Raw genomic sequence first — 12,600 nt, 5'->3', positions numbered from 1 at the left:
GAGGTCAAACTCCTAGACACAGGCATGCAAACAGAAAAACATGACAAAAACGACAAATAAATGAACTCAGAAGTTGTTAAAGATTAACAGAACATGACATAAAGACACTTCAGACGACACACTGTTTTAGTATAAGAAGAATAACCAAAGGAAACATAAAAGTATAAAAATAAAACACACAAGTGCAGTATATAGATCATATCAGTAATAAAATCATGTCTGCACTAAAGATTGTAGAGGAGTTTGAATATGTGAAATTCTTGCCTTACCTTCCCATTCTGAAAGTCACGGTCCGATTTAATGTGAAAACATCATTTACAAAAGTGTGAAGAATATATTGACTGTGTGACACGTTCAAAGCTGATGCAAAATCAAATATGCGACGCAGCATGCCGTGCAGTGGATTATTTACATTAAAACCTAATGAATAATTCACAAACAGCAAATCTCTGGCAAATTATAAAGACGGCTAAGTACAAAAGCTTGATTTTGAACATATTTTTATAACACTGCATTGTGCTGTTAGCATTCATACATGCAGCCCGCGTATAATATAATCATTCCATCAATATTAAATATCAATAAAATGCATAATCATATCAAAACATCATAACTGATAATGCAACAACAGTTTAAGAACATTATCTGCTGGATGTATGGATGTTGTCTAAACACATTTTAGCACAGGCTACATATTATATTATTAAAGAGCTAAATGCAATCACACTAATGCATGCTGTGAGTAGAGCAACTGTCGTTGAAAGGCAAATTCATGCCACTGGGGTCTATTTGACCTTTAGTGTAAGAGTAATGAAATAAATGCCCATTCCATTAAAGCCATGTGACTGGCTTCCCTAGGCGTGTGCATGTTTCAGTATAGGCAGCAAGCAAAGCCAATATAGGACAGTGTTGTGCACTTTTTTTATGACTTACATTAGAAACTAATGAATGAAAAAAGACTGATAATTCTATTTTTCTACCTAACTAAAGGAGCTATATGAAAAATTCAGAAACCCTTGTTATTAGTGACACCGGTGGCCATTAAGTGAACTGCAGCAGCAACTTATTGACTAAACGTAATACATTTAAGACAATAGACATGAATTATATATGTTGTCTTTGGTATTTGCATGTAGCACTTACAAACTACATAGCATGAGAGTTTCAGCTCAAGTAAGCATGCAGGTGTTTTGCATTGGAAACAGCTGTTAAGTTAAAGTGCCCTCGCAGCTTAAAAGCGACTATAGGTGAAGAGTAAAATATTAATTCATGATGAAGAGGATTATAGATGTTGGGAGGATAGACACTGTCTGGACTATTGACTTTTCAGCCAGTCTCTGATTAGAATAGCGCCATATATGCAAATTAAACATCACCATCAATCACGGAGCCAGATATAACGTAAAAACATTCTCATTCAATCTATTTTACAAATAAAACTGAGATGTGTGACATGACATATGCAAAGGCTTTTGGATGATGCTGTGATGAGACTAAACAGCCATGCAAATAAACTAAAAAAAATGCTGAGAAGTTAATGAACAGAAAAGCTAAATTCTACATGCCAAAAACAGGACCAGATATGAGTGCAATAAATCAATAGCTTTTTATTTTCCAAAGAATTAGGAACTAGATAAATATCTCTACCTCAGTTGTCCTATTGACCATCATCTGTTGCAGCAAAAACAGGGGAGGAAATAGGTGTGTTATATTTCACTCAAACACATTTTCTCAAAGATGGCGGCTGCATGCAAACGCAAAAGCAAGAGGTCTTCATTTTTCTCTGAGGGACCATTTCATCCAGCCTGACACTAGCAAACCACTCTTTAAGGATGATGAATGATGTGACTGCTTAAATCACATTATTTCAGCAATCCCTCCTATTTCCACTTTCGGTTGCAGAATAAATGAACCCTTGTAACAAATACACTTGTGAACGCAGCAGTTTTACAGTCGCGATCAAAAATTTACATTGTGTGAAGCTGCATCCAGTGTTGGGGGTAACATGACTTACATAATCAGATTACTTTTTCAAGTAACGAGTTCTTGACTAACGGTGTGTTCACACTTGTAATTCGGTTCACTTGGTCCGGACCAAAAAACAAACAAACAAACAAACAAAAAAAACATTTAGTCCTGGTCCACTTAGAGCTCACATAGGCATTTTTATCACTGAACCTAAAGATACCGAACTTAAATGTTCACAACCTGACTGGTCGGCTTTTATGGATATTGACTATTTTGAGACAGAACTTACCGAACATCCAAAACATCCAAATGCGACAAGAAACCAAACGTTCCAAGTGTGAACACACCCTAAATGTGAGCAGGTGTTTATTCATTTTGCTTGCACAAAAACACATTGAGTATTCCTAAAATGAATAAAAACAGTGAAATGCAAACTCTGCAATAACTAAATACGATAAATAACACATATACTTTATGTATTTAATCTCACTTTATTATTAAAGGGGTCATGAATAGAGAAATCAACTTTTCCTTGAGCTTTTGATATATAAGAGCTCATCGTACTATAAGAATATCCTGTAAGTTTCAGAACTGAAAATGTCCTTGTAAGTCCAATAAAAGCTTTTATAAAAATGACTCATCCCGGAATGTGTCTATAGATAGGTGAAACTCCGCCTCCACAGAAGAAATCAACGCCTACTTCATCATTGCAGTGTTAGCCCCGCCCACTGGTGTGTCAGTGAGATGAGGAGGAGAGAAGAGCGATACAGGACTAAAATAACATTACCTTTCAAAGGATCCTAATGCAGGAATAAGGTTATTTATTTTCAACAATGTGAATGTCTCAGTTTTATTTATTTGTATTCGGTTCATTTCACTGTGGATTTTTTGGTAAATCAATCGCATTTCAGACTTTTGGACTCAACAGTAATGCAACAACATGTCAGTAACTGTGTTCATTCTAATGCCTGATCTGATATTAATGATTCATGTACAGTCAGATGATCTTTGTCTGTGTGTCAGTAAATCAAACCAGTGACTAAACGCTCAACTTCACCTTGTTTATCTTAGTAGGATGAAAATAATCTGTTATTTGAACGGTGATTAAATTATATATAGAAAGTGATCAAAGAACGCTCCCTTTACAATCGCTGGAGCTGTCAATCAAACAGTTTATCAGTGACTGAGTTCTGGACTCGAGCCAAAACTCACGTTTTATTCAATAAATCTCTTAGTTACATTGTGTTTGCACTGTTAGTTATGATGAAAGCATTCGTTAGTGTGCAGAAACTGAGTTTCAATGACGAGATCACTGCTTTCATGAGCTCAACAACATGTCTGTGATCGGCTACAGTGTTCATCACTGCAACCTTTCATGCCACGATCTCAATATAATGCCATAGATCTAAATGTAATGCTTTTCACGATTAGTTAATCTTGAGAGCTGAAATAGTAAAAACGTGCTAAAAGTGTTTGAGAGAGCAATACTTGGCTATATCCTATGCAAAGCTGTCAGCCAATCACAGCAGTGGCCGTTTACACTGAAGTCGCAAAGCAGACATGCCCCTTAAAACAGAGCGATCAAATCAGAGGGATAAAAAAGGTAGGAAAATTGCCTTTTATTTTTAAATTACGACCATTTTTGATGCAAAAATCATACTAACAGAATAAGTGCATCCCAGGAAACATTATAAAACAATAAAACAACGCAGTTCATGACCCCTTTAACCAATGTTTTTGCTGCTGTCCTTCGATGATCCAATTCAACCATACGAATAAGCAAAAATGACTAGATAAACATCACATCTGTGTTGTTTTTTGCTGTTGTTTTTATTGCTGAAGTAAGAGTGCTGAACTTTCTTCTTCTGAGATCCAGAATGGCAGCACAGTTGAAAGGTTTGTTTAAGCGGCACCCTCTACTGTACAGGCGTGAATTTGCATTTCCTTCAGCCTGAGGCTTATTCATTTCACTTCTGGTGTTAAAAGGGCCTTTACATTTGCCAAAATATATATTTATATAAAATATATAAGCCCAGCACAGGTGAGAAAAAGTGTTGCAAAAGTAACGTAGCACATTACTTTCCATAAAAGTAACTAAATAACGCAATTAGTTACTTTTTTTCGCTATTGCAATGCATTAATTTTAAAAGTAACTTTCCCCAACACTGGCTGCACAAAGACAACACAACTAATAAACAATCAACAAAATTATACGTTTAACTATCTTATGATTAAATATTGAATAATTTGATATTCTATATATATAGGCATTAATATAGTTAAAATATTCAGTAGAAACTGAAACTATCTAATGTGCCTCAAAAGTTGATAATATTATCAAATGTCTAAAATTCTATTTAAATGAATCTTTGAACTATTTTGGTTCTTTCAAACTAAAACTGGTTCTGAATGCTTTGAATGCTGCATGTTTTTCTTTGAACTCAAATGATATCATTACTTACAGTACAAATCATTGGCCAAGTTTAAAGAAAAATAAACACCTCAAAAACACACACACAAACACACATCAGATTTGCATGCACACTTTCGCGTCTGTGCACATTCAGTTCTGCAAGCGCATGATGTTTCTGTATATGTACAGACAGAGGCTTGGGTTATGATAAACACTAAGAAGAGGGAATGTTTTTTTCAACTGATAAAACATGGAATGGGTAAGAAGATAAAACAGTGAAACCCGGATAGCGTCGGGATGGAAACACAGGACGCAGGCACATTTATACTGGAGAGAGAAACAGAGAAATGCAGAGAGACAGAAGATTTCATCTGGCACAATAATGGAAGACACCAAAAACATCCTGAAACCACTGCAAGTCACATGACCACACGCAAGAACACTGCGACAAGATGCTGAGTCTTTAACGATCTGTTAGTACATGCAGGATTTGACTTTTAAAGTATGAAATGATTCTGGTCCCTGAACAATCCCATGAACCAGCAGCAAACCACATGAAAATCGTTCAGCTCCAGTGCTGACTGACTGATTCACATCACACCCACTGACATTACTCATAATCCTTCAACACATCCAAATAAAAATTTATATTTCTCAATATATATATATATATTTCCTTCCAACTCTCAGCTCTATGTTCTGCCCATATTTACCTTAGACTGGACATCTGCGTTGTGGTCATTTTGGAGCAGCAGGGCAGCAGATTTGGTGTCGTCCTTGCGGGCTGCGATGTGCAGGGCCGGCAGACGGACTTTGCCCTTTGTGTCGTTCTCTAGAAGGATGGACACCACCTGATTATGGCCTTGTTGAAGTGCAATAGCTAGAGGTGTGAAGCCGTCCTGCAAAATGAGAAAAGAGGAAACTTAAAATAAGGCATCTAATTGCATTATGCCAATAATCCTGACATACTTACAAAAGAAAAGATTTTACAACCAGAATAACCTTTCAGAGAAGTACCTACAGTATGTGCTGTTGCTGTTAATGAATCATACTTCATGTAGAACTAATACTAATCAATATGCATTAACCCCAAACCAGTTAAGCACAAATCCTGGCCATTTCACGCGTGATCTTTCCAACGTGATTATGTAATGCAGAGCAGTGCAAGACGAGCATTTGTGGTTAAAAAGTATATACTTTTTAATTATTTTTTTAGAAAATGTCTGATGGTTTCTCTAGATAAGACTCTTATTCCTCGTCTGGGATCATGTAGAGCTCTTTGAAGCTGCACTGAAACTGACATTTGGACCTTCAACCCTCTATATGGAGAAAAATCCTGGAATGTTTTCCTCAAAAAACCTTAATTTCTTTTCCACTGAAGAAAGGAAGATGTAAACATCTTGGATGACATGGGTGTGAGTAAATTATCAGGAAATATTAACGCTCTGGCCCTCTTTGTTTAGGTGTCACACTTGCCTTCTTTACGGTCAAAAGTGACCGAAGCCTTGGAAAGTAACTTTTTTGTTCCTCAGGAAAACCAATGTAATATATTCTTGTTCTATAATATTTCTTGATTATTATATAAAATTGTGAGGGTATTTTATGATATTATGCAATATTTATACAATTTTTATTAACTATTTTTTCATTGAAAATAATAATAAAAAAAAAAATTCGAACATATTTTTAAATTATTTTTCAATTAAAGCAGTATTTCATGTTAAAATAGAGACAAGGCATTTAAAATAAATTTTTTTAGGTAGATTAGTGCCACTTGGTGAGAGTAAAAAAAGAAAAACTTATGCAATGCCATGTCGTAACCACTAGATTCCTATAGAGCTCTATATAAAGTGGCTTATAAATTATCTAGTGGTTTTTGGACACAAACACTTATTTTTATTAAGTTTTGGATATGGATTTAAACTTAGACATTCTCAAAGACTACTTTTTGTCAAGGTTTAGATTTTTTTTTTTTTTTATGTTTATTTGAAGTGTCGGTTTTTGCATTAATTTTACTACAGTCAAACCTGAACATAGAGGGCGGCATTTTACACATAACATCAAAATTCAATAAAAATATAACAAAAATGAACAGGTGTGTTTTATAACAGCTTAATAAATCTGTGTTTGATCTGATTTCATCCTCTTATTTGAGTTTTGGCTCAATTTTACCATACTATTACAGCCACACTGGTTCATTTGCATGTGTATAATGGTGTGTTGTGTGTGTGTTTGTCTGTGAATGTGTGTAAGTGAGTGTGTGTTTGAGTGGGTGTTTCTATTTTGGTGTTTTAGAGTGTAACCTCTTTCTTGCAGTTCATTTTTTACTGCTTTGCGGCTGAATTTTTGATTTTATTTCACACATTTGCATAAACTTGCTCTGTCTTATAGTCGTGCTGGTTCATATATATATATATATATATATATATATATGCTGTGCACTTTGTTTCTGCACAGTGTCTGATTTGTAGTTTGTACGAACAAAAGATTCTCCGAGTTGTTGTATTTTTTCGTATTTCCCATTCATTTCCTATGTCGGTCAATTTTGACCGAAAAGAAGGTAAGTGTGACTATTTTTTTTACGACCCCTTAACATGTCCGAATCATGTCCTTGATTTTTTTGTGTGTTCATATTGTTAATGCGACAAAAATCACCAAGTGTCATCTCATTCCAATAAAGCTACGATTTTTAACAATTCAAAATATAAAAATTTTCAGTCAAAAATTACCGAATAAGGCTAGAGGGTTCATTCTGAAGTGAACTAATCCTTTAAGAAATATTATGGGTGGATCTGATCGCAAAAATAGTGATTCTTGATAACAAAAGTTATTTTCCAATCCTAAGGTGCTACAAAGAACCATCAAAACACCTTGAGGCCTAAAACATATGTGAACGCAAATGCTTTTAGTTAATTAGCTGGTTGTAATCGTAGTAAGAAGTATACAAAGTTAAAGTCATTCTTTTACAACATTGCCATGCTACAATATTAGAAGCACTTTACCTCTGTTGCGGTGCTCTGGTTTCCACCATTCTCCAAAAGATATCGCACCACGTCTAAATGGTTTTCTTGGGAAGCCATATACAGGGGAGTGAATCCATTCTGTGGAAGCAAAGATCTTTAATGCTTGTTTTGAATTTGAGCACTTTTGCAGGCATAAATGTCTTGTTCCTACCTGAGATTGTGCATTAATGTCTGCTCCCCTCTTGACCAGGATCTTTACCACTTCTCCTTGTCCTGCTAGTGAAGCGATGTGGAGAGCTGTGTTTCCTTTCTGTGAGCCAAACGAACACAATCATCGTTTGAGCAGATCGCTCAATATAATAATGTGTCTACACCTAATAAAACCCATTATAATCAGTGATGCTGTCTACACTAGATGCGGTGTGGCCCCGTTTTATTATTTCTGATGTACTCCACATGCTTGTGCTGCTTCTGACAACAGCTCAACTGGATTCAGGAACTTTCACTTTGACGTGTTTAAGGCCCCAAAATCGAAGAACAGACTAGTATTTCGATTAAAATCCAGCCTAAACGAAGTTTGTTTCAGGAGTTCAGAACAGCTTATCAAAGGGAACTTTTTGGAAAAGGTGGGTGTGGCTCTGAGGCTCCGCCTTCTTTGAGGTGTAAATCTTCTCCAGTTCATTTCTTCTGTTCAGTCCGTCGAGGTCAGACGCGAGTAAAAACATGAACACACTGGAGAGCCGCTTTATTGTTAAAGTGAAGTTGTAAATCTAATTGAAAGAAACACTAGCTATGTTTCCATCCAACGTTGCAAATTAAATTTATGCACAAAATTGCAATATCGCATAAAACATTTGCGAATAAAGCATCGTTTCCATCCAGTGAGTCAAAGAGAACAAAATCGGCACCTGATAAATTGGTGCTAAATATCACTAGAGAAGCCACTGTAAAAAAGTTACTTATCATATTTCAAATTTGAATTGATGGAGTAGAATTGGCTGGGCCACAAAAAACTAGAGTCCTTGAAACTGCAGGATTGTACTGCTGGATCCAACACCGCAACAACATGATGTAATACATTTTCTGTTCGCTTCTGGCCAGACTCGCACTTAAGATGAAAGTCCTCTGTAACCCTTCACACCAGATCCATTCATGTTTTCCTCGAGGAACTCTACCTTAGTTGCAGAATCGACCGAAGAGCCCCTGTCCAGCAGCTCCTGGACCAGCTCCACGTGTCCTTCCTTTGCTGCCAAGTGTAAAGCGTTGAGGCCATTCTGTGGAGGTCAGAGACAGAAGTTACTTGTTCATTCTCTACCAAACCAAGAGTAAAAGGAGAGCAACAAGACAGAGATGTACAGAGGAAAGAAAAGTATACCTCCTCATCCATTCCCAAGGTATGTTTTCTGTCTTTGAGATCGCAAACTCACATAATAAGGAGAGTTAAATGTCTCAGAAAGTCATGTTTATCCTATTAAACGTCTGTCAGAGCAATGTTCAGTCTCCAAAGAGAGTATTAATAAGTAAAGGAGTGTTGCAAGCTGACAGACGACTTAAAGGACAGCGCAATCTTAAAATCACATGCGGATCCCTTTGGCAGCCAATCACTGATGCACCTAGAAATCCTACTTTCTTCACCTCGCTTTCTGCTACCTAATTTAGAAAGCGCAGCAATTATTATCTATGTTTTATATTAATAGGAAAGAAATTAAAACTAGAAAATGACACAAATGTAAGTTTTGGAGTTATGCAGTGAATATGAAGTAAATCTCTTCTCCCATGTGCTCCTCTCAATCACAGTCCGAGCCGAATGATGGAATATATCATGTAACAAACACTGCGATCTGTCCTCGGACCCGGCGGCCGGCTCAACTTACAGCTACTCTAATATTGGACCGAATTACAAATATAGTTAGTGATACTCAGGCAGTCCTGCCCAGCCAGTTTTATTCATTTAATGTGTTTACAGACGTAATAAATGTAAAGTTACTGCTCATCAAAAGCCTCAATATGGGCTGTTAGTGTAGGAACAGATTAAAAATAACTGTCTGTTTTCATTTTATTTTACTTAAAATAAAAAATCTGTCATCATTTACTCATCCTCACGTCTTTGCAAACCTGTACGACTTTCTTTCTTCTGCAGGATGTGACATTTTTGTCCATACTGTACTATTTAATTCAATAAGGACCAAAACTTTCATTGTATTATTTTTGGTTAGTACTCCCGATAATCGGTTTTACCGATATTTAAGCATTTTCCCAAAACTAGATATCGGTTTTGTAATATTGGATTCACAAATAAATGTGGGAGATTTGAGAACTAGCTTGTCTCCCTCACATTGGCCAATTTCTATATATCCTAATTATTGTTAATATGTAATTCATTTTTCCAGGAGCTCATTGCTTCTACCTTCAGTTAAACTGCTAACAGTGATTGTAAATTAATTGCCTAAATTATTACATTATTAGCTAACTGTATTCTTTAAATTGTAATGTCATGAATTCTCTGTAAAGCTGCTTTGAAAAGATAACGCGCTGTACAAATAAATGTTAAATGAACTTGAAAATGTGAATTAATTTGCAAAAATAAAAATATAGTTTTTATACTGACATTTTACAATTTTTGCACTCTTTTTATTGATTAAGTGTGTTTGTTTTTTATGCTGGAGGAAGTGAAATTACAGTATTGACAAAAGTGTTAACTAAAACAGTTTGTTCAGTGTTATTGTCATCATTGTGTCAAAAACAGACAGAAAACAATTAATAAATATCGGTTCTGCATATCAAGCGTATAAACATGCAAATCTGTATCGGTATGATTATAAAAAAAATCTATATTGAATATTTTATATATACATTTAAAAGATTTGAGCAACTATGGAACATTCTATGGATGTGAACAGGAATGAAATAAATCACATGGGGAAAAAAGTGAAATTCTATTTATGAATAGAAACTGAAACATATTTTTGCATTTTAACCGATAATCTATGAGTTCACTGAAGAATGTTCAGAGATCTTCTCGACACAGACTGTCAGCTCAATGACAAAGCAACTTTTACTGAGATATTAATAGCTGGCTGTTGTTGCCCTCCATCAAAGACTTTTCACAGGCTAATTCTTGTCTTAAAAGATTTGTTTGGGAACTTTCACAGATACTGTATGTCAACATTTATGCAAACCGCTCTCAGAACCCTAAAATGCAATATTTTCTGGCCTCTTTAGTCTGTGTGGATGTTTGGCAGGTTTAATCAGTCTTTAAAACTGCAGAACGAAAGGTTATATATAATAAACCATCATTCTTTTCTTTGAAGAGCTCCCTGCTGAGCCTAAACCTGCTAAAGGTTTCTGGTTTTCCATGGTTTCTTTCTAGCAGGTTTGAGCTGGCCTTCATACAGTAGTTGATCAGCTTGACCACTTTCACTGGAGAAGGTCAACCTGATCCGGCAGATGACCTCAGATCACCAACAACACCGTGTGTATGTTAACCTAAACAACCTGCTCGCCAAACGAGAAAAAGCCAAAGGGCATTTGGTACTCCAGAGCGAACGGTCCATGTGCCTGCTGTTTACCACACTAGACACACACTGTTGCCATAGCAGAGCTGTTAACAAGCTCACATGATCCACACGAGGACGGCACTTGATAATGGAGCTCCTAAAATAGCAGCAAACACTCTGTGTGTGTGTGTGTGTGTGTGTGTGTGTGTGTGTGTGTGTGTGTGTGTGTGTGTGTGTGTGTGTGTGTGTGTGTGTGTGTGATGAAGCACAGAGAAAAACTCAAACTGATGCTGTTTTTTTGAACTTTCTGTTCATCAAAGAATCCTGAAATAATCACGGTTTCCACAAAAGCATCAAATCATCATATCAGAATGATTTCTGAAGGATCATGTGACACTGAAGACTGGAGTAATGATGCTGAAAATTCAGCTTTGATCACAGGAATAAATTATATTTTAAAATATATTCACAAAGAAAAGAGCTGTTTTACATTGTAATAATATTTCACATTTTTGTCTGTATTTTTGATCAAATAAATGCAGCTTTGGTGAGCAGAAGAGACTCTTTTAAACATTAAAAAATCTACTTTAGCCGTGTGTTTACTGGAAAATAATTTCACACCTTGAAACGTTCATCAACCAATCAGAGTCAAGCATTCAACAGCCCTGTAGTATAAGTATATTTTATGTAACCAAAACAAGAAGGGAAATTATTTGCTTCCTCACAGTGCTGTGGAGGCATGTTTTATGAAGTAATATGTAATACAATATACTATTATAAAAGTACTACTAGACTAATCCATAAAAATGTGATTCTTTGTAAACACTTTATTTGACCAATGGAAGATCAGGAAACCTGTCTGAAAACACTCATTGTTTATGCAGTTTACGCACCATAAATGAAAGCGTGTTTGCAGGGTTTTTGTAAGAATGGTTGCAGTGACCCAGTTTTCCTGATGCTATTGCATGTTTGTACTGTTTAGAGGTCTGTCTGCAAATGGGGGGAAATGTCTTTTAATCTAATCATCTACACAAAATCCTCTTAATTTATACTCCAGTCAGCTGCAGTGGAAAGCACTCTGTCTTGAAACACTGGTTTGAGCAGTAAATCAAACACTTCCCAATCTCTAGTACACTGAAAAACAAAAACTGGTGTAGGATTTACTTTGAAACTATTTTCAGGCATAAATTGCTAGTAAATTTCACAAATAACATCAATAAAAAGGAAAGTAACACTGAATTAAACATAAAGAGTGTTAAGACTGAAATAGCAAGAACTTGTAAAATAATCTTTGTTTTATTTGCAACTTTGTAAAATATTATTTTACATTGTAGTTACTGAGTATATCTGTTTCTGGATACTCTTGTACTCCCCGAGGTTTTAAGGATGTACATGATTAAGATGAGACAGACTGTAATATGAAAACAAAAATAGTCCCAGTTACGGCCAGTCAATTTTTTGCATTTTTTTTTTTTTTTTTGCCAAATAATTTTCCAACTTGTGTTAGAAATTCCAGTAGGAAACCTGTACTCATTTCTCTAGGATTCTGACAGTTTTTCCAGTCTCTCTGTAAGAAAGAGACACACACCTGATTACACGTGCTGATGTCCACGCCGCCCTTCAAGAACTCCACAACCTTGTCAATATTTCCTGCTCTTGCTGCTCGAAGAAAACTGGTGTTGCTGTCCGACTAGGAGAAAGAAGAAGATTTCATCATTAGTACATCTTTTTATAAACAGTTAATCTCTAAATTACTGTA

General features: G+C 35.8%; 1 protein-coding gene across 7 annotated transcripts in view; it reads right to left on the bottom strand.

Moving 5' to 3' along the window:
• The window catches only part of ank2b (ankyrin 2b, neuronal), an 85,944-nt gene that overhangs the window by 55,872 nt on the left and 17,472 nt on the right, over positions 1-12,600 (bottom strand). For 3 of the 7 annotated variants that reach the window (XM_048186435.1, XM_048186440.1, XM_048186437.1), the window contains exons 2-8: positions 12,430-12,531; positions 8,520-8,618; positions 7,556-7,654; positions 7,384-7,482; positions 5,095-5,280; positions 1,648-1,671; positions 270-278 (exon numbers count right to left, since the gene is read on the bottom strand). In XM_048186435.1, the coding sequence (XP_048042392.1) occupies positions 270-278; positions 1,648-1,671; positions 5,095-5,280; positions 7,384-7,482; positions 7,556-7,654; positions 8,520-8,618; positions 12,430-12,531 (618 nt within the window). The remainder of the gene's footprint in view (positions 1-269; positions 279-1,647; positions 1,672-5,094; positions 5,281-7,383; positions 7,483-7,555; positions 7,655-8,519; positions 8,619-12,429; positions 12,532-12,600) is intronic. The other 4 variants (XM_048186441.1, XM_048186436.1, XM_048186438.1 and 1 more) reach the window with 2 other exon arrangements.

The sequence above is a fragment of the Megalobrama amblycephala genome, linkage group LG3, assembly GCF_018812025.1.
Source record: "Megalobrama amblycephala isolate DHTTF-2021 linkage group LG3, ASM1881202v1, whole genome shotgun sequence".
Lineage (NCBI taxonomy): Eukaryota > Metazoa > Chordata > Actinopteri > Cypriniformes > Xenocyprididae > Megalobrama > Megalobrama amblycephala.
The sequence above is the reverse complement of the archived record's forward strand: the minus strand, read 5'-3'. Positions and strand labels throughout refer to the sequence as shown.